At 42.5% G+C, this 24,321-nt stretch overlaps 1 protein-coding gene across 1 annotated transcript in view; it reads right to left on the minus strand.

The window, feature by feature from the left end:
- The window catches only part of chd1l (chromodomain helicase DNA binding protein 1-like), a 71,435-nt gene that overhangs the window by 39,901 nt on the left and 7,213 nt on the right, over nucleotides 1-24,321 (minus strand). Inside the window, 9 exon segments of the mRNA XM_080722744.1 lie at nucleotides 3,270-3,380; nucleotides 4,419-4,492; nucleotides 11,427-11,471; nucleotides 12,034-12,080; nucleotides 12,082-12,095; nucleotides 14,273-14,365; nucleotides 14,912-15,067; nucleotides 19,496-19,658; nucleotides 20,373-20,454. Coding sequence (XP_080578870.1) covers nucleotides 3,270-3,380; nucleotides 4,419-4,492; nucleotides 11,427-11,471; nucleotides 12,034-12,080; nucleotides 12,082-12,095; nucleotides 14,273-14,365; nucleotides 14,912-15,067; nucleotides 19,496-19,658; nucleotides 20,373-20,454 — 785 coding nt within the window.

Consider the following 24,321-nt stretch of genomic DNA (forward strand, 5'->3'; position numbering starts at 1 on the left):
TGTGATTTTTCATTATTATGTAAAAAGAAAGAAGGAAAAAACATAGTGAAAATAGCCGCTGTACAAAATAGAAACTGGCCATGCCAGGCTATTGGTACCTCGGTCTGGCACTGCTTCTCCCCCTTTTTGTCTTTGGGTCGGTACACTGTCTCTCTCCTGCTGAGAGGCCCATATGCATTGGAACACAGCAGTGTAAGGGATTCTCTGGGCAGCCGCCAGGTACCCAGTGGAGCCATGCAGGGCTCCCTGGGTCCACAGCCCCCAGGTTGGCAGCCACTGTGTCCCCAGCCAGAGGGCTGGATGAAGAGCCAGCGCTGCCCTGGTGGAGGCTATGTTCCCTGGGTCCACAGCACCCAGGATGGCAGCTACTTTACCCTGGTGGAAGCTGCTGCTGGCATAGCGAGCAGCAGCAGCAGAAACATGCTCGTAACTGTCAACCCTGGTGTTCTCTCTGTCTGGAGGCTCTGATCTGGGGATGCACACGTTGTGCAGCCAGTGCAGGCTGGTCAAACTGTCGTCAAATGTGGAAGTCGTTGCCTCACACGTTCTCATGCAAGTGTGCAGCCAGGTAAGACTGTTTAAATGGCGTTAAGAAGTCTTCTTTGGGAGAAATAAGGTGAGATGGGGAAATCAAACATAGAAGTCTGAATGGACACACACGTTACCTCTCAGTGACAGCGGCGTGTTGTTTCTTGGGTTTCAGTGTGAAGAAGAGACCAGCGGCCAACAGGCCGGCGTACGTGGCCAACACACAGTTCCTCCTCCCTACGATGGTCCATGCGTTGAAGTACTTGGCGATGCCAGTGAACTGGTGCTGAGATCCACTGTCGTGTCCTCCCATTATGAATGAATGATTAGTGGTCTTTCAAACTACAAAGACAGACCACCCTTGAAGATGTGAACAAAACTTCAAGTGAAGGAGAGAAAAAGAGCTGCTTCAGTTATGTCTCTGTCTGTTTTCTCACTGTCTGCCTGACTGGCACATGTTGGCTGTGCATCCTTTTATAGCGCCAAACCGCCACTGACGTAACAGTGCTGCGTCACGACACGTTGCGCGCTGCTGTTTCCTGGTTAACATGATGCGACTCATGGAACGAAGGGCCAATCTGACATCACCATACAAGGAGCAGGCCTGGCTTCACCTACAGCAGGTCACAGCAGACTGACGTCATTGACCGTACGCGGAGGCCCACATCACCACAGCTGATGTCACGGATACAACAGCCCATACAAGGAGATACAGTATGTAAGCTCCATATAGGGAGGTCAACGGACACGATGGGACCAGTTTGGATGAGAATTAAGACAATTACTGCAGGTGCAAAATTCCTCTTTGGACACCACAGGGTTCCCACACATTTTTACCAATTAATCTCCAAAACTTTTCCAGAATATTTAACCCAATTTCCAGGACTGTAAAACAATAATTCAGCTCAATAACAAGTCGCTTACCCCTATGCACAATGCCCAAAGACAGGTAGTGTATGCCAGTGGTTCTCAACCTTTTCAGGCTGTGACCCCCGAAATAATCATATTTTAACTGGGGACTCCGGCACCCTGACGAGCACTAAGAGTTGAGGAATTTTGTATAACACGTTTCTATTGTGAAAATAGCCGATCTACATGCTCACACAACGCCTTGCAACGCGAGGCGTTGTGAGAATGTAGATGGGCTATTTTCCCAATTTCTGCCTCTCATATTTGACAATTTGGCCATGTTTAACACTAATAGTGCCTCTTAATCTGAAGGTTGCTTGGTGCCTCGGTGCCACGCCGTTTCCTCCATAGGCCGCCGCTATTATTTTGAAGGGCTGGAAGGGGGTTGTTTTAGTTTTTTTGGATTATCACTTGACGGCAACGATTACGTCATCTAGTCACATGACAGTGTGAGCCAGAAGAGAACATGGCCGCGCCCAGCTTTTGTGTACAGTATGGAGGAGTGGAGACCATCCTTTGTATAAGAATGTCCCTTTTGGAGAAAATGAAGTCTCTTTATGGGCCTCGCAATGGATTTACTATGGAGGACGTTAACTTCGCGTGCACACCCGACGTGCGTTGTAAACAAATCGCGGACATTACCGATGCGGGCGGGAGTGGACCGACGTACTGTAAGTAATTATACCTTTACTGTATATACAGTCAGATTGACAGTCCTCACCGTCAACGGCGCCATGGTATTAACCCTTTCAATGACGGTGAGCGCCGTCAACAGCAGCAGAACAGTTAATTTGTCATTTCTGAGGTATTAACAAAATCAATAACCAAAGACAATGCATAGCTATTTTTTCCAGGACCTTCCGGGACCCTTCATCAATTCCAAAACTTTTCCAGTACTGGAAAAATATGTGTCACAATTATAGTGAGAAGAGGAAACTGGGAAGCCAACCTTAAAAACACGCTGAGTTGTGAAAACTCTAAACGTTTTGTGAAAACCATTTTAGTTTTTCTTATTTTCTCTGCATAGTACTGTGTTTTATCTGTCTTGTCATTCAATGTTATAAGAAATACAAAATGAAATGTTATAAAAAAAAAGCATCTCAATTTAAATAGGTCATGTTCTTACTTGAGCTTATCCTTTTAGTTGATAGTTAGTGTTACGTAACAAACATGCACCCTCCTGGTGGGTTGGAAGTGAGTGTTACGTAGCACAGGGGTTTTCAAAGTGGGTGATGGGGCACCCTTGGGTGCCGTGACGGCAGTCCAGGGGTGCCGCGAGATCATTTGAAAAATTGGAATTTATTTGAACTTGAAAAAATATTTCGTAGCATTTTAGACTTGAAGTACAAAGTTATTTTCAGTCAGTTCTAACCAAAATGGCTGTTATCTCAACGTTTTCCTCGCAACATAATCACTAAAATATTGTCACTGTTGGGAAGAAACCTCGTATCTGCAAGTTTCAAATGTGTACGTCTTTTCGCAAAGCAAAGCGCTGCTTCATCACACAAGACTGTCGCACAAAAGTAGTGAAAACAGTCGATCTACAAGCACACAACGCCTCGCGATGCGAGGCGTTGTGTGCTTGTAGATTTGCTGTTTTCACTAGTTTAGTACATTTTATAGATGATAAAGACAAAACGAACGGTTTTGGACATACAAGGTTTCCACCCGACAACAATGATATGCTATAAATATAAGGTGCTGGGAGTGAAAATTATAATGTAGGGGTGCCTCGGATTAAACAGATATTCATGGGGTGCCCTGAGACAAAAAGGTTTGGGAACCCCTGACGTCGCAAACATGCTCCCTCCTGGTGGGTTGTGAATCATCACCTGCTCTGGTGCTCAGCAGGAACACAAAGATGTCTTTGTGGCTGAAGTTCTTGATGGCCAGGTTACGCTCCTCTCCTCGCACCGACCCATCCAGTCGCTCGTAGCTGTAGCCTGCACGCACACGCACACATGCACACATGCACATACGCACACACACGCATGAAGAGACGTGTCAATGCATACATATCTGAATGCATTATTAAACGAAGGATTCAACGTTTTTTTTTGTATGTCAAAACCTTGTTCTTAAACATGGTTATTCCACTGATGTTGTCAATGTGTGCTCCCGTTTCAGGGAATGGAGCAGTGCTTCTGGTCTCATTATATCAGTATTCCTGCTTCCAACTCTTCCATGCATTGTCACACCTTGTTTTTCTTTCATTTTCTAAACGCTTTACTGTAAGTAACTGTTGGTTGAGAGTTGTTCGCTACTTGAGCAAAGGAAGTTGTCTACTCAACGGACTATAAGTACGACACTTCCCTTGCCCCCAGCATGCAACGCTGATGAAGGCTTAATGCCGAAACGCCTCCGTTTGTTGCTGCTCTGCAGCTTTCCATACCGACCTTAAGATAATAAAAAAAGTGCCTTAAAAGGACTGAACCGTCGTGAGTGCTGGTGTTCTCTTTTCAAACACACCTTGTTTTTCCCAGGTGTCTTGGGCCAGTATATCAATCAACTTTTGATTTATTTCAGTTCTCATTAGCCGGGGACCCAGTCACCCAAAATGTGAGATGACCTGTGATGTCTTGCCCTACTTTTTATGTATTAGTTTGGTCATTAAGGTCCACAGAATGAGAGGCCTGCTGCTCTGCCGGAAACATTGCGAAAAGACGTTCACTGTCCCATTGACTTCACTAAACAGGAAAAAAAAGAATCTGCTTTAGTAGCATATGAGGGGTCAAACTAGTGGTTATTCATTGTTTTGCAAAAAAAAAAGAAAAAAAAAATATATATATATATATATTATATATATCAGTTTTGTGTGGCCGTTTTTAGCCAAAGGAATGTTTTTTCACAGGCACATGGACTTACATTTGCCTAATTCATAGTTAGATGTAATGTATTTACCTCTGCATTCCATGTAGTCCTGTAGGATGTAATCTATTACCTCTGTATTCCATGTAATCCTGTAGGATGTAATCTATTACCTCTGTATTCCATGTAATCCTGTAGGATGTCCAACACTCTGGTCATCTGGGAGAACAACAGAACCCGGTGGCCTCTGGGGTCGTTGATGGGAACACAAACATGGACCATTAAAACCCATTCATTTAGAAACGCTAGCAGGTTACTTAGACAGATGCCAGGTCCATTCATTGACCAGGAATCCTATAGTTTGTATAGTTTTAATGTACACATTATTTATTGATATGTTAATGTTTATTTAGACTGATGATTCTTGGTTTACCAATACAGAGGCAAATTATATAAGCTAAAAAACACTTTCAATTTAGTGTCCCTTCATTGGAAAACAGAATCTGAATAGAAAGGAGGGACAAATGCCCTCCTATCTCTGTTCTGAGAATTCACTGACAATCCACTGACTTGCCGATGGCATGACGTGTGAAGTTCTCCAATGGCACATCTGTACTTCACATTGTCCTTAGCCATGTCATCTGTGAAGGTCAACCATGTTGGTAGTCATGGCTGCCAGTTCCCATCTGATGTTGTGTGGGAGTCCAGACTGCTTCAGACCACACTGAATAACTGCTAGCTTACATAACGTCTTCAGACTAGGATTCAAGTCTAAGACATACAGGTCACCAGGTGTGTTGTCTCCTCCAAAGAGGATGATACGATCTCCCATCATGCAACAGCGCATCCTATGCGTTGGACCCGGTCCTTTCCCCTTGGGCTCAACCTTCTTCCAGCAGAAGGTCTCTGGATTGAATTTCCACAGATCATTGAACTTCTGGTCATATTTGCAACCACCAAATATGTACAGCTCTCCATTGTCGGCAAAGGCTGAATGATCCCTGCGTTCTTCTGGAACAAGCTGTGCAGAAGGTGTGTTCATCCAGCAGTTGGTCTCTGTGTCAAACACTCTGATGGTGTTGTAGTACCCCATGATGTAGTTGTAGTCCCCAAATACAAACATCTTTGTCCCGATGATGTTGGCAGAGTGACGTGATGAAACAGGAGGTGCAGTTCCTCTGGTGTTAATTAAAGACCAGACCATTGTGCTGGTGTTCAGCTTGTACATGTCATTAGTGTGTCTAGTCCGCTGGATGTATCCTCCATGAATAAACATGACCTTCCCCAAGACACAGGCTGAGTGGTTGTACCTCCTCTTTGGAACAGTCCCAGAAACCCTGGGTTTGAACCATCTGTGGACGTCAACATCAAATGCATAAAGCACATTGCAGTAAGGCTTCCCTCCCCAGACATAGACTATATCTTCAATCACCACAGCTGTGTGGCCCCTGCGCCTGGAGGGAACATCAAGGTGACGTTCTCTTCCTGTTGTCACCGGGGCCAGCTTCCTCCAGCGCAGAGACACTGTGTTGAACACGTGCACATCAATCTGAGCTGTGTCATCATAGGGCCCTCCGAAGGAGTACACCTTGTTCTCTACTGCTACAGCAGGATAACCGTTTGGTTGTTGTCCTCTCTTCACATGTACCGTCCAGCAGAACATTTCTCACCCTGTAAATCACACTGGATACGTTGAATCTTACTCTGAGAAACGACCGAGTGGGTGGGAGTTAACGCTTATATTGGTTCAGAGGCAAAGACGTCAGGCAAAGCGATGGCCGATCCACAAAGCCGCGATGGCCGATCCACAAAGCCGATCAGTTGGGCTGGCCAATTAACGAAGCAAAATCCCCCAACAGCGACACACTCAGGTAAGCAGTTTATTTATTATTATTATTATTATTATTAGCTTTCCGAGCTCTGAAGCGTCGCCTACATCTGGCCTACATCTGGCCTACATCTGGCCTACATCTGGCCTACATCTGGCCTACATCTGGCCTATATGGTGACACGTAGTGTTTGTTGTACACCCAGGGTCACATTGTTTGGCGTGTAATTTTTTTTCCTTCCTTCATTGCAACTGAAAAGCCCTTAAAACACAAATCCTTAGAACAAACTGTCATTGCTCACTGGAGTTGATTCTTAATAATAAAGGCAGAAAGGTCCCCCCCCAAAAAAACATATATAAAAAAATGCATACATGTTTGAAGGACCATGATGACTAGACCAGGGGTTCCCAAACATTTTTGTCTCAGGGCACCCCATAAATATGTTTGTTTTAATCCGAGGCACCCCTACATTATAAATTTCACTCCCAGCACCTTATATTTATAGCAGCATAGTGAAAACAGCAGATCTACAAGCACACAGCGCCTCGCATCGCGAGGCGCTGTGTGCTTGTAGATCGGCTGTTTTCACTAGTTTTGTGCGACAGTCTTATATGATGAAGCAGGGCTTTGCTTTACCAAAAGACTGGACTAGACTGCACTCTGTCGATGTCCCAACTTATACTGTATTAGGGATGTGAAAAAAAAAAAAAAAATCGACGCGTCGATCGACTCGCGCTCACCGCGACTCAAAAAGTACGAGTCGAAAAATCGAAGTTTTTATTTTTTTTAAATTATTATTATTATTTTTATATACGTTTTTCCCCCAAAAATGTTTTAATCGCTTGTTCGTTATAAGCGTCAATGTTTTCCAAATGTGAGAGGACCGGTGTGTGTGTGTGTGTGTGTGTGTGTGTGTGTGTGTGTGTGTGTGTGTGTGTTTGTGTGTGTCTGTGTCGGGGACGAGTGAATGTCTGTGTTGCATGCATGGAGCGCAGATTCGCATGCATGCGGCGCTGGTCAGGTCCGCGGACTACTGGTTGAGAAACGGTCTGTTCGTGTGCTGCGTCATAGCAGTGCGCGCTGACTGGATGTGTTGTTTACCTCCTGCCTTTGCATGCATGCTTGCTGACCCACGAAAGCTCGCTTATTTAATGGCAACGTCGCCTCGTGTGCAGTGATTTTGTCAAGATTGACAATAAAACACAACACAAAATAAATACACTACTCGCCGTTAATGCGACGCGTCGGGCGTGGAGTGCGAGCCAGCGAGGCAGACCAAACAATGCAAGCCTGAGCGCTCCCACAACGGAACGGTTTCATACATGGACTTTGTCACTCAGTCCGCTTCTAGTCTATAGAGAACAGACTCCATGCTAACGCAAGGAAGAGCAATTGTTTATTATAATTATTATTAGGGCTTTGATGCAAGTTCTGGTGGGTGCTGCTGCAAGTTGTGTTGCTTAAAGTAATGCACCGTTGCCAGTTGTGGTCTGCACTGGTCTCCTCTCAGCTGCAGCTTAGTATTAGTATAGCGGGGGAGAAAAAAAAAAGTGAAAAAAGTCGATCGACGCGTCGATTTTCGGCCGCGACGCGTCGATTCGCAAATAATGCGTCGATTAACATCCCTATACTGTATGTAAACAGAAGCTCCCGGGCGGGTCCCTGCTATAATTATGTCATTTTGGTTGACTCAATTACATACAGAAGATCCATCAAAAAATATATATTACTAGCCCTTACCCGTTCAAAGATATGAGCTCCGAAATGATGTGCAGTGTGTGGGTTATGGGATGTACACTGTGCACACACAGTATATGAGGGATGGAAAGTAACTTTAACTGGTGCTTGCATGATAATATGTAGGAGCATCAATGTAAGAAATACCCGTTTCGTTTAATGGCTACAGAGATACTGTGTTCCCGCCCGCCTGCACACACACCCGCCTGCTTACACACACACACACACACACACACACACACACACACACACACACACACACACACACACACACACACACACACACACACACACACACACACACACACACATAGAGAGAGAGAGCTGGTTAAACATGTTGCCTCATGCTAGATGCAGAATAGATATGCCTCATGCTAGATGCAGAATAGATAGTAGATATACCATAAAAATGCTAATATACAGCATATGATTTGTGAAAGTGACAAACGGGCTTCACAGTTATGTCAGGTGTGTTCATATGCTAATTGTGATGCGATTTCTCCAGCCACTGAGGAGAAATGCTGTTTCAGACAGACAGACAGACAGACAGACAGACAGACAGACAGACAGACAGACAGACACTCACTCAGACATTCCGAAAATTATATGTTTGATATTGTGTAAAGCAGTGTACAATTTTGATTTAGTCTTAGTCCTTAGTCTTTTGTCTTAGTCCTGTCTTAGTCTTCTGAAATTGTTTTAGTCTAGTCTAGACTAAATATCACAATATTTTAGTCTTAGTCTTTTAGTCTTGGTCTTTTGGTTAGGGTTAGGCTAAGTCTTTTAGGCTAAATATAACCACATAACTCTGAACTGAGAACAAGTCATTGTCTTCTACTGTCTGTAAAACAAAACAGATGAATACAAATACAGTGCAATACTGAGTTATAAAAAAATAAAAGCGCATGCCTAGTGTGTGCCACAGTGCCACTGTCAGGTACACAATCTCTGCTCTGCAAATAATATAATAACAGTATCAATCACATCTGACACTGTCTGCTACTCTATAATAATATAGTAACAGTATCAATCACATCTGACACTGTCTGCTACTCTATAATAATATAGTAACAGTATCAATCACATCTGACACTGTCTGCTACTCTATAATAATATAGTAACAGTATCAATCACATCTGACACTGTCTGCTACTCTATAATAATATAGTAACAGTATCAATCACATCTGACACTGTCTGCTACTCTATAATAATATAGTAACAGTATCAATCACATCTGACACTGTCTGCTACTCTATAATAATATAGTAACAGTATCAATCACATCTGACACTGTCTGCTACTCTATAATAATATAGTAACAGTATCAATCACATCTGACACTGTCTGCTACTCTATAATAATATAATAACAGTATCAATCACATCTGACACTGTCTGCTACTCTATAATAATATAGTAACAGTATCAATCACATCTGACACTGTCTGCTACTCTATAATAATATAGTAACAGTATCAATCACATCTGACACTGTCTGCTACTCTATAATAATATAGTAAACAGTATCAATCACATCTGACACTGTCTGCTACTCTATAATAATATAGTAACAGTATCAATCACATCTGACACTGTCTGCTACTCTATAATAATATAGTAACAGTATCAATCACATCTGACACTGTCTGCTACTCTATAATAATATAATAACAGTATCAATCACATCTGACACTGTCTGCTACTCTATAATAATATAGTAACAGTATCAATCACATCTGACACTGTCTGCTACTCTATAATAATATAGTAAACAGTATCAATCACATCTGACACTGTCTGCTACTCTATAGTAATATAATAACAGTATCAATCACATCCGACACTGTCTGCTACTCTATAATAATATAGTAACAGTATCAATCACATCTGACACTGTCTGCTACTCTATAATAATATAGGCTACTCTATAATAATATAGTAACAGTATCAATCACATCTGACACTGTCTGCTACTCTATAATAATATAGTAACAGTATCAATCACATCTGACACTGTCTGCTACTCTATAATAATATAGTAACAGTATCAATCACATCTGACACTGTCTGCTACTCTATAATAATATAGTAAACAGTATCAATCACATCTGACACTGTCTGCTACTCTATAATAATATAGTAACAGTATCAATCACATCTGACACTGTCTGCTACTCTATAATAATATAATAACAGTATCAATCACATCTGACACTGTCTGCTACTCTATAATAATATAGTAACAGTATCAATCACATCTGACACTGTCTGCTACTCTATAATAATATAATAACAGTATCAATCACATCTGACACTGTCTGCTACTCTATAATAATATAGTAACAGTATCAATCACATCTGACACTGTCTGCTACTCTATAATAATATAGTAACAGTATCAATCACATCTGACACTGTCTGCTACTCTATAATAATATAGTAACAGTATCAATCACATCTGACACTGTCTGCTACTCTATAATAATATAGTAACAGTATCAATCACATCTGACACTGTCTGCTACTCTATAATAATATAGTAACAGTATCAATCACATCTGACACTGTCTGCTACTCTATAATAATATAGTAAACAGTATCAATCACATCTGACACTGTCTGCTACTCTATAGTAATATAATAACAGTATCAATCACATCTGACACTGTCTGCTACTCTATAATAATATAATAACAGTATCAATCACATCTGACACTGTCTGCTACTCTATAATAATATAATAACAGTATCAATCACATCTGACACTGTCTGCTACTCTATAATAATATAGTAACAGTATCAATCACATCTGACACTGTCTGCTACTCTATAATAATATAGTAACAGTATCAATCACATCTGACACTGTCTGCTAATCTCTGTAGTCTTTTAGTCTTTTAGTCTTAGTCTTAGTTCCCATTGAAGAATGATAAAAATGATAAAAATATGGTATTCCATTGAAGTGGATAGAAGCATCTTAGACAACGATAGCCATAAATATGGTATTCCATTGAAGTGGATAGCAGCATCTTAGACAACGATAGCCATAAATATGGTATTCCATTGAAGTGGATAGCAGCATCTTAGACAACGATAGCCATAAATATGGTATTCCATTGAAGTGGATAGCAGCATCTTAGACAACGATAGCCATAAACGATATCGCTTGGATCATGTTCTGCTCTATCACTTCATGAGTGATGTCAGATCATTATCATTATTGTTATCGCGATCCTTTGAAGTTCATTTTGTTCTGATATGTCAACATTTTAATATATTCCAGATACTTAAGTTGTGCATGCAGAGAAATATTCAAAAATCCATGTCTCAAAATATTACAATAATTACACAAGACCACTCAGAACAAGGATTGATAATAGAGATGATTTGGGGTGCTACAGTATGGCACCTGCATGCTATACTCATACTGTATGTGAACAGAAGCTCCCAGGCCCCTGCTATAATTCTGTCATTTTGATTGACTCAATTATATCATTTTGTAGGAGCCTATTAATTATATACAGATTGAATATTGTGTAAAAGTTGTTGTAAAAGTCTGCCTGCCTGCAGTACACTGTCGTCTAGATAGAAGATGACAGTTTATTAGAACTAACCCTTTGTGCAGGTAGCTTAGCATGCTGTCTAGCAGACACAGTTTACTATAACTAATTAGTTATAATTAGTTATTAGTTAATTACCCTTTATGGAGGTAGCTTAGCATGCTGTCTAGCAGACACAGTTTACTATAACTAATTAGTTATAATTAGTTATTAGTAAGGCTGGACTTTAACTGATTAATTGCGATTAATTAATTACAGAAAATTAACGTGATTAAAAAAATTAACGCATTTTAATCGCACTTAGTTTTTGCACCACAGAACCTTCAGTTTCGGGCATACTGATCATAGCGATGCACCAACCAAGAAGAGACAACAAACGCAAAGGGAGAAGTAGCCGATCAGAGCGCTTTGCTTGGCCCAGTGGATGCGAAATCTAGATTTAAAAAACTCACTTGTTGATTAACTCGTACAACAAAATGTGTTTTACTTGAAAAAAATGCTTCTCAGGTCAAATATCGATGTGCGATTAAAATGCGATTAATTGCGATTAATTAATCACAGAGCCTGTAATTAATTAGATTAAAAATTGTAATCGCATCCCAGCCCTAGTTATTAGTTAATTACCCTTTATGGAGGTAGCTTAGCATGCTGTCTAGCAGACACAGTTTTCCCGCTGGCTTGGATCAGGTGCTCTCCTATCTCAAAGGGCCTCTGGCTCCACTCCTACGAGAGAGAGAGAGAGATAGAGGAGAGAGAGAGAGAGAGAGAGAGAGAGAGAGAGAGAGAGAGAGGGAGAGAGAGGAGAGAGAGAGAGAGAGAGAGAGAGAGAGAGAGAGAGAGGAGAGAAAGAGAGAGAGAGAGAGAGAGAGAGAGAGAGAGAGGGAGAGAGAGAGAGAGAGAGAGAGAGAGGAGAGAGAGAGAGAGAGAGGAGAGAGAGAGAGAGAGAGAGACAGAGAGAGAGAGAGAGAGAGAGAGAGAGAGAGAGAGGAGAGAGAGAGAGAGAGAGAGAGAGAGAGAGAGAGAGAGGAGAGAGAGAGAGAGAGAGAGTTTGGGTCTCAGAGGCACTGTCTGTTTGGCAAGTACAGGTCATGTTTTCACTTGCCCGAAAAGTAAATAGTTCATTATAAAATTATAAGAATAATTTGAATTATAGTTCAAGTTAACACATTTATTTTACTTTCTGGAGCTGTGCGATAAGAAATGTCATACCTCAACTTTTATGCCAAATACATATGTAGCTATGAATGTGATTATGGGTTCACACTTGTTATTTATTTTATATTTTTAAAGGACAACTTTGTTTTTTTACAACAAGGTTTCATATATTAGATGAGTGTTAAAATGTTTTCATTTAGCTGCTTTCTATTGTTTTAGCGATTTTAGTATTTTGATTTCAGTGGGAGGGGCATGCGTACAAGTGGCTAAATATTTCTTTTTAGACACGATAAGCCGGCAATTTCTTAGTTACTATTTACACGGTTACACCAACCCCCATAAGTCACATCTGCCCAATGCCCATGAAGGATTGCGGTGCATCTTGGGAATGGGATTATTGTGTCTAAAAATACATATTTAGCTACTTGCATGCATGCCCCCAAGCTAGGGCCATGCATGCAAATCAAAATCGTTAAAATCACTAAAACGATAGACAGAAGTAAATGAAAACATTTTAACACTCTTCTTTTCCTCTAATGACTAAAATATGAACCCTTGTTGTAAAAAAAACAAAGTTGTCCTTTAAGTGTAGCAACAGTGAAACGGCACATAAATAGGTAAGCAGTGGCTAGCTTTTACATTCCGCAGACAGGTTAGCCACGTTCAGGTGTTTAGACAGATATCCTGTGTTCATGCATCCGCTCTCAAACTCCACCTGCACTAAAGGTTTTATTTACCTGGCACTGCCACGGGCAGGTGGGTTTCTGCCTGTCACCATACCAACATTTAAAAATTATATACAATACTGATATTCAGAAAAGGATACTCAATACCTTTTTCAATACCACAGCAAAATAATAATAATAATACAAATAATAATAATAATCCTAGACACACACAATAGGATATCACAATATGTAATCTGTATTTAACTGTAGTACTGGTCCCCCAGCAGCATCTATCTTATCTGATCATGATCACTGACCATCAAACCGGTATGGATGGTCCACACACACACTATGATGTGGGGTGACCAGAGCTCTACCTGGAGAACCAGAGCCCCTGGTTGTTGCAGGTAGGATTCCAGGCCAGGCCAGCAATGTGTCGATGGGTCCCTGAGCAAGACCCCTAACCCCTAACTGCTCCCCCCTCAGCACTCCTCTGTGGGTTACGTTCCCACTTGGGATAAGCTAGGTGTGTAGAAAAATCACTATAGATGGTGCTATCATCATCACTGTCCATCAAACAGGTATGGGTGGTCCTACCATCAAACAGGTATGGGTGGTCCTACTGACCATCAAACAGGTATGGGTGGTCCTACTGACCATCAAACAGGTATGGGTGGTCCTACTGACCATCAAACAGGTATGGGTGGTCCTACTGACCATCAAACAGGTAGGGGTGGTCCTACTGACCATCAAACAGGTAGGGGTGGTCCTACTGACCATCAAACAGGTATGGGTGGTCCTACTGACCATCAAACAGGTATGGGTGGTCCTACTGACCATCAAACAGGTATGGGTGGTCCTACTGACCATCAAACAGGTAGGGGTGGTCCTACTGACCATCAAACAGGTAGGGGTGGTCCTACTGACCATCAAACAGGTAGGGGTGGTCCTACTGACCATCAAACAGGTAGGGGTGGTCCTACTGACCATCAAACAGGTATGGGTGGTCCTACTGACCATCAAACAGGTATGGGTGGTCCTACTGACCATCAAACAGGTAGGGGTGGTCCTACTGACCATCAAACAGATATGGGTGGTCCACACACTTCCTCAGCTGCATCAGTACGTTCAGCAGCCTGGTCTTGTTGCCCTGCTCGTCTACAAAGGCCTCTGAGAAACAAACACATCAGTTATGAGTTTTTATGACAAGTATTCAAGTATCGAGAATAATGCAAAAGTTAAATGCTTTAGGTCACTGGTTCTCAAACATGTTTGGTTTCACTACCCCCTCATACGGATTTCTGACTACAGCATTTTGCTTATAAAATGTACATCAAACGTCCAGTTCCAATCAATGCCAATATGTTCAAAATAAATACCACATAATGGCAAATACACATTGCTTTCTATTCAATAACAGTTGTACTAGTCAAGGTGTTGATGTAATTTGGTTTAACAATTCACAGATAAGAAGGTTCACACAAACACTGTCAATGTTTTGGCATTACCCATAACAGTAAAATACATATTCCCATTTTCTGCTGTACCCCTTGCAGTACTCCTAGGGGAACACATACTCCCATTTGAGAAACACTGCTTTAGGTGCATGTGTGTTTTCTGAGCTAAACAACTAAACAAACCCCCTCAGGCTCATGGGGAAAACAACAGTCCATGTCTTTGGACCCAGCGGAGCAGCAGATCAGAGGTGTGTCTCACCGTGGTCTTTCATCAGGATAGCTTTGTAGTATTTCTTCTGCAGGGCAGACATGCCGTGGTAGACAACCAGTTCTGTCTTCTTAGGCAGGTCTGCAGCCACCTCCGACTTGACCCGACGTAGAAGGAAGGGCTCCAGAACACTCTGCAGCTCACTGGCTGTGGTCACCAACACATTACACAACACAACACATATATTATACTGTTTAACACTCTGCAGCTCACTGGCTGTGGTCACCAACACAACACATATATTATACTGTTTAACACTCTGAAGCTCACTGGCTGTGGTCACCAACACAACACATATATTATACTGTTTAACACTCTGAAGCTCACTGGCTGTGGTCACCAACACAACACATATATTATACTGTTTAACACTCTGAAGCTCACTGGCTGTGGTCACCAACACAACTCATATATTATACTGTTTAACACTCTGCAGCTCACTGGCTGTGGTCACCAACACAACACATATATTATACTGTTTAACACTCTGAAGCTCACTGGCTGTGGTCACCAACACAACACATATATTATACTGTTTAACACTCTGCAGCTCACTGGCTGTGGTCACCAACACAACACATATATTATACTGTTTAACACTCTGAAGCTCACTGGCTGTGGTCACCAACACAACACATATATTATACTGTTTAACACTCTGAAGCTCACTGGCTGTGATCACCAACACAACACATATATTATACTGTTTAACACTCTGAAGCTCACTGGCTGTGATCACCAACACAACACATATATTATACTGTTTAACACTCTGCAGCTCACTGGCTGTGGTCACCAACACAACACATATATTATACTGTTTAACACTCTGAAGCTCACTGGCTGTGGTCACCAACACAACACATATATTATACTGTTTAACACTCTGAAGCTCACTGGCTGTGGTCACCAACACAACACATATATTATACTGTTTAACACTCTGCAGCTCACTGGCTGTGGTCACCAACACAACACATATATTATACTGTTTAACACTCTGCAGCTCACTGGCTGTGGTCACCAACACAACACATATATTATACTGTTTAACACTCTGCAGCTCACTGGCTGTGGTCACCAACACAACACATATATTATACTGTTTAACACTCTGAAGCTCACTGGCTGTGGTCACCAACACAACACATATATTATACTGTTTAACACTGCAGCACACTGGCTGTGGTCACCAACACAACACAACACATATATTATACTGTTTAACACTCTGAAGCTCACTGGCTGTGGTCACCAACACAACACATATATTATACTGTTTAACACTCTGAAGCTCACTGGCTGTGGTCACCAACACAACACATATATTATACTGTTTAACACTCTGCAGCTCACTGGCTGTGGTCACCAACACAACACATATATTATACTGTTTAACACTCTGAAGCTCACTGGCTGTGGTCACCAACACAACACATATATTATACTGTTTAACACTCTGAAGCTCACTGGCTGTGATCACCAACACAACACATATATTATACTGTTTAACACTCTGAAGCTCACTGGCTGTGATCACCAACACAACACATATATTATACTGTTTAACACTCTGCAGCTCACTGGCTGTGGTCACCAACACAACACATATATTATACTGTTTAACACTCTGAAGCTCACTGGCTGTGGTCACCAACACAACACATATATTATACTGTTTAACACTCTGAAGCTCACTGGCTGTGGTCACCAACACAACACATATATTATACTGTTTAACACTCTGCAGCTCACTGGCTGTGGTCACCAACACAACACATATATTATACTGTTTAACACTCTGCAGCTCACTGGCTGTGGTCACCAACACAACACATATATTATACTGTTTAACACTCTGCAGCTCACTGGCTGTGGTCACCAACACAACACATATATTATACTGTTTAACACTCTGAAGCTCACTGGCTGTGGTCACCAACACAACACATATATTATACTGTTTAACACTGCAGCACACTGGCTGTGGTCACCAACACAACACAACACATATATTATACTGTTTAACACTCTGAAGCTCACTGGCTGTGGTCACCAACACAACACATATATTATACTGTTTAACACTCTGAAGCTCACTGGCTGTGGTCACCAACACAACACATATATTATACTGTTTAACACTCTGCAGCTCACTGGCTGTGGTCACCAACACAACTCATATATTATACTGTTTAACACTCTGCAGCTCACTGGCTGTGGTCACCAACACAACACATATATTATACTGTTTAACACTCTGCAGCTCACTGGCTGTGGTCACCAACACAACTCATATATTATACTGTTTAACACTCTGCAGCTCACTGGCTGTGATCACCAACACAACACATATATTATACTGTTTAACACTCTGCAGCTCACTGGCTGTGGTCACCAACACAACACATATATTATACTGTTTAACACTCTGCAGCTCACTGGCTGTGGTCACCAACACAACTCATATATTATACTGTTTAACACTCTGCAGCTCACTGGCTGTGGTCACCAACACAACACATATATTATACTGTTTAACACTCTGCAGCTCACTGGCTGTGGTCACCAACACAACACATATATTATACTGTTTAACACTGCAGCTCACTGGCTGTGGTCACCAACACAACACATATATTTGTTAGGGGTCCCGCCTGTGACCCCAGGTGTATGGCACCCTGTCTTTTGGAACCCTGTGCACTGTGTCTGCTGAGTGGAGAGAGAGAGGCATCCAGCTCCAAGATGGCCTTGGACTGGAGATGACTCATCAAATGCAGCTGGCCACGCTAACGAGCTGTTATCTTTTCTCTGTCTGGGAACACAAATCTTGGACTGAGGTGCCAGCCCGTGCTGGGAGATTCCCTAGCATTTGGTCCGTGTTGTTATCTCCTATCCGTCAACATGAGATAAGACATCCTGGGAAGAGCGTGTTTCCCAGAAGACTTCTGATGCAAGAGCGGACACTCCCCAGTCTCGCATGAATAGGGGAGTCCTAGCCTGACCTTGAATGTCTGATTTTGCAAAGATGTGCGTGTTAGTGCATGTACGTGCGCAAGCGAGTGTCAGTATGTGTGTGCTAAACTAAAGTTCTGTGTGTGTAAATCACGTCACTGTGACACGACGGAGTTCTGTATAAAGGAGACTGCTTCGTGTCTCCTGTTTAGTCTGTGTTGTTAGTTGAGAGTCTGAGTCTGTAGAGAGTGTGTTGAGTTGTTGCAGCTATCCCCGGCCCGAAGGGGCCGGGGATGGACCTTTTTGTACTTAGTGCAATTTCTGCACCACTTGTTCCTGTACTTAGAGAGACTTTGACTCTGTTAGATTCTCTGTTTTTAGTCAAGTACTTATATTGTACTTCTTCATTATTTTCATTGCCAATTACTGTATTGGTGGTTTTATATTTTGTAACTGTTTTTACCAGTAAAGCTTTTTATTATTCACTTTTATCTGGTGTCTGTCTGAACTCATTTTTTAAGAGTTTACAACTTTTTAAGGTCTGACTTTCTCTCCTTCCCCACGGGGAAGGCTGCACTCATGGGAGGAAGGTTTTGAACACCTTCAGGCACTCGAAGTAACTTCTGGCTGTGGAGCTGAACTAGACTTTTGGTAAGAATCAACAAGAGTGTTTTCTTAAGTTAAAAGTCTTTCACCTTTTCAGAGGCTGACGCTGCGCGGGCAGGTGTCAGTTGGGTATGCTCGGCGGACAATAAAGTACAAATCCCTTCACCCTAACCGGACGGACAGTTTGTCCGCAGTGGGCTCTTTGTACTAATAAGTCGAGCTGCCTCTCTCCATAAACAGCCCTTGGTGAGAGCTACAAGGATAACAGACTCATACTTTCATTGTCTTTGTGGTTTTGCATTCTCCATTCAGACCTAAGGTCTACATTTCTAAAGTAAGGTGCATATCCTGGTCTCTAAAATAAATAGTCGCTGTAGAAAGTAATAATATTCACCAGTTAAAGAGGGTCTCATTGATAGCTCAGCTTTTATTCAGAGAAGTGTATTTATGTTAGTGTTAAATATGTAAATGTAATGTAAATATGTAAATATGTATTATGTATATGTGTAATAGTAGGTTTATGCAAATGAGAAAGGTTATAACACCTGTTTGTGTTAACTTAAAGGTGTAGTGTAGTGTTAGTGTTAAAAAAGATCTGGTAACTTCTTGGGCTTAGGACCCAAGGAGGGTTCCGGACGGCGTCGAGGTTTGCCTTAAAAGGTGAAAGGGCATTCAGCAACTCGGAGCTCATTACATATATTATACTGTTTAACACTGCAGCTCACTGGCTGGGTTCACCAACACAACTCATACGTATATTACAGTAGTGGCTAAAAGTATTGGCACCCTTGAATTTGTTTAAAGAAATACACAACACACAATGGTCTAGATTGTGCACAGAGAAGGAACATCAAGGTCTCTGGAGATGGACTTGGAGCCTTCAGATTGTCCATGTTTGGATACAATCTGACCTCTGACCTCCTGACAATTCTCTCCTTTTTATTTGGTCCATGCTCAGTGTGTAACTATCTGTCCTACCCAGAGCAGTAGAGTAGTGATAACTATCTGTCCTACCCAGAGAAGGCTGGTCCTGGACCGTAGAGTAGCAGCTGACAAAGTGCTCCGTCTCCTGGTCTGGGAAGAGGCTGGGCTGGATGAAGCTCAGCAGGGAGTAGACCTCCTTCAGGTTGTTCTGGATGGGGGTCCCCGTCAGGAGGACCCTGAAGCCCACTGTGAACTGTGGACAGTTACAGTCAGGTCAAAGTCACATTCAGACCAACATTATCTTCAAATAAACCAGTGGTTCTCAAACTTCTCAGGCCGTGACCCCCAAAATAATCATATATGAGCTGGGGACTGTAGGAATGGAATGTAGGAGTTGAGGCATTACATTTAGTTTGACTAGTTTGACAAGATAAATGTTGTGAAAACAGCAGAGGTGTTGCGGGTGTTGTAAGCTTCGCCTCTTTCTTATATTATTTGTCAGTTTGGCCAATGTTTGACCAGTTTGTATAGTATGGTTTGTTGCAGTAATTGTCTTTTTATTTTTTTAGGTATTAAAAGTTCTTGTATGACAAATAACAACAATCACACCCAGTGTGAAGTGAGCAGTGCTAGTTATGACTAATTTCATTAAGCATCACGTGAAGCTTGGCCAGTGTGACCCTGGGCGTACAACAAACTCTGAGCGCTTTGTGCCAAGATGTAGGCCAGATGTAGGCCAGATGTAGGCCATGCTTCAGAGCCTGGACATTGGGCGTACATGAGCATCGCTCATGAATAGCAGACCTAAAAGCAGACAAAGCGTCAAATTGCGACGCTTTGTGAGCTTGTAGATCTGCCTATTTCCATTCACCTGTCTTATATTTAATGAATGTTTTGCCTATTATCACATGCCTAGAATAGAGTTCAGTACCTCTGTCAGTGTTCTGTGGTTCTATAAGGTCAGTACCTCTGTCAGTGTTCTGTGCAGCAGTGAGTTGTGGTTCTTCAGTCTGTGAGCCTCATCCACCACCAGAACCTTCCACTTCCACCTGCAGGGAGATCATACATGTATATTGTTCTGGTCTGTTCTGGTCCACACAGACCCATGACTAGAAGGTCTATGTCCACACTTCATGCAAGCATTAAAGGACAACTCCGCCCTAAATCACATCTACTGTAGGCTAATTTTCTTAGTTATATTGATCCAAAATTACTGTCCATGGGGTCTATTAGGCACAAATGCCCCTGTTGTCCAGTTTCCCCAGCAGAACCCAGCAGCTCTCACAGCATAGAATGGAGGCTAAAGCCTATCCCTTTTACACTATTTGTTGTGGTCAAACGTGATTTTTGATTTGATTTTTTTCATGAATGTTACTAGTTGTCATTACAAACACATCCATGCATTGGTTGTCCCACACAAGCCACCACAATCTTATAAATCATGTTTTAGGGTGTGCATTTGGCACAACTGCCAATCAAAGTGACTGTACTGGCCAATCACAGTGCATCGTTTCCGGGACTTGGCAAAACACATAGAAGCATAACATCTGTTTAGCAGAGTGTGATGGCTTTTGTGGGACAACGATGGCATGGATGTGTTTGTATTGAAAACTAGTAACACAGTCATGTAAAAAATAAAAACACTTTTGACCACAACAAATAGTGTAAAAGCGATAGGCTTATAAGCTCCACTCTATGCTATGAGAGCTGCTGGGTTCTGCTGGGGAACCTGGACAACAGAGACATTTCTGCCTAATTGACCCCATAGACAGTACTACATTTGCAAACATATCTCCTTGTATGGCCGTCCTGTCCGTCCTGTACTTTATGTGTATGAGCTGTGACGGTTCCCTCATTAGGAGCATATAGGCCATATAGGGTTTATGGTATTGTATCACTCCTTGGTTATAGTTATTTGCTTTGTATTCATTTGTTGTGTTCTCCTTCCCATAGGACTGGGGAGCAGCATCGTTAAGTCTGATTGGCGTGCACCTGGGCCCGGTCCACGCCTATATAAGCTTGCTTCCCCAGTCCTCTCCCAGCTCTCCTGATATCACTCCAGCTCCTCTCCCACCATTCCCCTTATTTGTTATTTCTGTTAGCACATGCAACACTCACACACTACATCTCTCACTCATCCATACATGCACTTCACTACTGACTTGACTGACTTCCACACCTCACTCTTCATTTTGGTATGTTTTCTTAACTTTGATTATTTAAATAAATTGTTTAAACTTTGTTTTGACTGCGTCTCCCCCAGTTTTTGTTATGTTCCATGTAAACCCTAGACCAGGAACATAACAAGTGGGGGCTCGTGCCGGTAAATTTTGACTTTTTTATGCAGTGAGTTTGGAGATTCAAGTGATTCTCCCTTCTGCATTTGTTTGCTAGTGCTGCGCTGCAATGGTAGAGTCAATTGGCTAAATTCTGCAATAGTAGAGTCAATTGGCTAATTTGGGCGTCGGTTAATGGCTCGTTGGCGCTGTGGTTTTGTGAATGCAGTGTCTTCATTTGGGAATCATTCCGGGGGTTCCTTTGTCCTGTTTGATCAACAGTCCGGTGAGTACAGAAAGCGCTACTATGCTTTTTGGTCTGGACTTTAAGTTTGGGGAGATGCAGTTAACTTTTTGGGTTGAATTTAACATGAGTTTTGCTTAAGTTGCATTAGTATTTGGTTAAGTTTGGTGGGGAGGTTTTTCCTGGTTTATTGTGCCGCTAAAGTGAAAGTTAAAGAAAGTTAGAGTTTCCTGGCTGGTCCTTAATTCATTTTTCATACAAGTGTCCCTGTGAGGTGCGTTTTTTATTTTCCAGCTACTGGGGTTAAAATAATGCAAGTCGTTTAGGCCCGGGTGGTTTAGGTGCACGGGGCGGCTGGAGATTGCGGGTGCGTACCGGTGTGTGCGTACCCCGTCTCGGGAGCACAGCCAGGTGGTGTACGCAGGTCGCCAGCTAGTGGTTTCCTTTCCTACCCCTGGGTTAAGCTAGGCCTTTGCGGTGGCCTTCATGTGCATAAATACCCACCGTTAACCAGCACGAGCAGTCGGGTGGAGTTAGCGGGGTGGTTTAAATAGTGGGGCACTTGTATTTTGTTTTGGTTTGCCAGCTGGGGGACTGTTAAAGCGCACTTTAGCCAGGATGGTTACTGTTGATGAATTTGTAGATTCTCCTTCTGAGGAAGTGTTAAGTCAATGCACCAAAGACCAATTACTGAAAATAGCAGAAAACTATAACATTGAGATTGAGTCAGCTGACAAGAGATTAAAGGAGACGTTATTTCAAGTGTTGAGAGAGAATTTATTTCAGAAAAGTGTTCCTGAGCATGTGGGACAAGGGGCGTTGTCTACTCCAACAAAGTCAGATGTCACATCGGTGGCGCCGCAATTTGTGATGCCTGTAGTGTCGGCAGGGTTGTCTTTTGAACAACAAAAAGAGTTAATTATCTTGCAAGCTAAATTACAATCCGATCAAGAGAAAGTGAGACTAGAGCAGGAAAAAGTGCGACTAGATACTCAGTATGCAATTGAAAAAATGAAACATGATACTGAACAAGCTAAAATACAGGTTGAGCAGAGCAAGTTAGATTTGATAAGGGATGGTAAGATGGAACCTGCTGCACAAGTATCTCCTAGACCTGCAGATCAGTCCGAGGGGTCGTTTGACATAAATGGAAATCTCCGTCTGGTGCCCAAGTTTTCAGAACGTGATCCAGAGACATTTTTTGTAATGTTTGAGCGTGTGGCTAACCTGCGTAAATGGCCTGATTCGGCGCGCACATTGCTGTTACAGTGTGTCTTAACCGGCAGAGCGCAAGAGGTTTTTTCGGCAATGAGTGTGGCTGACAGTCAAAGATATGACCGTGTTAAAGCAACGGTGCTTAATGCTTACGAGCTCGTCCCCGAGGCATACCGCCAGCGGTTCAGGTTTTCTAAGAAACATGACAAGCAGTGTCATTTGGAATTTGCACGTGATTTAACTACGTCTTTTAACCGCTGGTGCAACGCCTCGGAGGTAACAGAGTTTGAAGAGTTGTGTGACTTGATGATTTTGGAGCAGTTTAAAAATTCTGTTCCTGCTCGAGTGGCGACTTATATTAATGAGCAGAAAGCGCGCACTGCTGCAGACGCGGCAGCGCTCGCTGATGATTTTGTCTTGACGCACCGTGAAGAGTTTAATGCGGGAGGTGGCAATCATGCTGCCAATGAGTCACATAGCCGATATGATAAACCTCATCCTGTCGAAGCTAAAAGTAACAGCAGTGGTAATGTGCGTGAGTCGGAAAAGGTCTGCAATCATTGTCATAGGAGGGGCCACTGGAGATCAGATTGTTTTAAGTTGAACGGTTACCCAAAGACTGACAATTTTAACGCAGGTGATCGGCAACCAAAAGGGGCTGGCATGTCCGCTCCAGTTCATCCGGTGTCCACTTGTGTTACACCACATTTCGGTCAAAATAAAGATGCAGTAGTTGCAGCAGTAGATTCTTACCGTCCATTTATCATGAAGGGTTCTGTCTCTTTGGTGCAAGGTGGGGAAGAAGTGCCCGTAACTATTCTGAGAGACACAGGGGCTTTTGACTCATTTATTCAGGCTGGTGTTCTTCCTTTGACTAATGTTTCTGACACGGGTGACAAAGTCCATATCCGGGGCATAGACATGAACATACTGTTGGTTCCCTTGCATAAAGTGATGCTTAAATGTGAATTGTTCCAGGGAGAAGCAAAGCTCGCTGTGCGCCCAGCACTGCCGATTCCTGGGGTGACGGTGATTCTGGGTAACGACCTGGTTGGTGCTCGGGTGTGGGCAGAGGGTCCACCGCCGGCAATGGTGACGTCTGTTCCCCTGGTGACGGGGGAAGGGAATAAAAGTGACCGTGACTGTCCAAAGGTCAAAGTATCTGAGAAGTTTCAAAGTAT

This window comes from Nannobrachium achirus (genome assembly GCF_963921795.1).
Source record: "Nannobrachium achirus genome assembly, chromosome: 1".
In the NCBI taxonomy this organism is placed as follows: Eukaryota; Metazoa; Chordata; class Actinopteri; order Myctophiformes; family Myctophidae; genus Nannobrachium; species Nannobrachium achirus.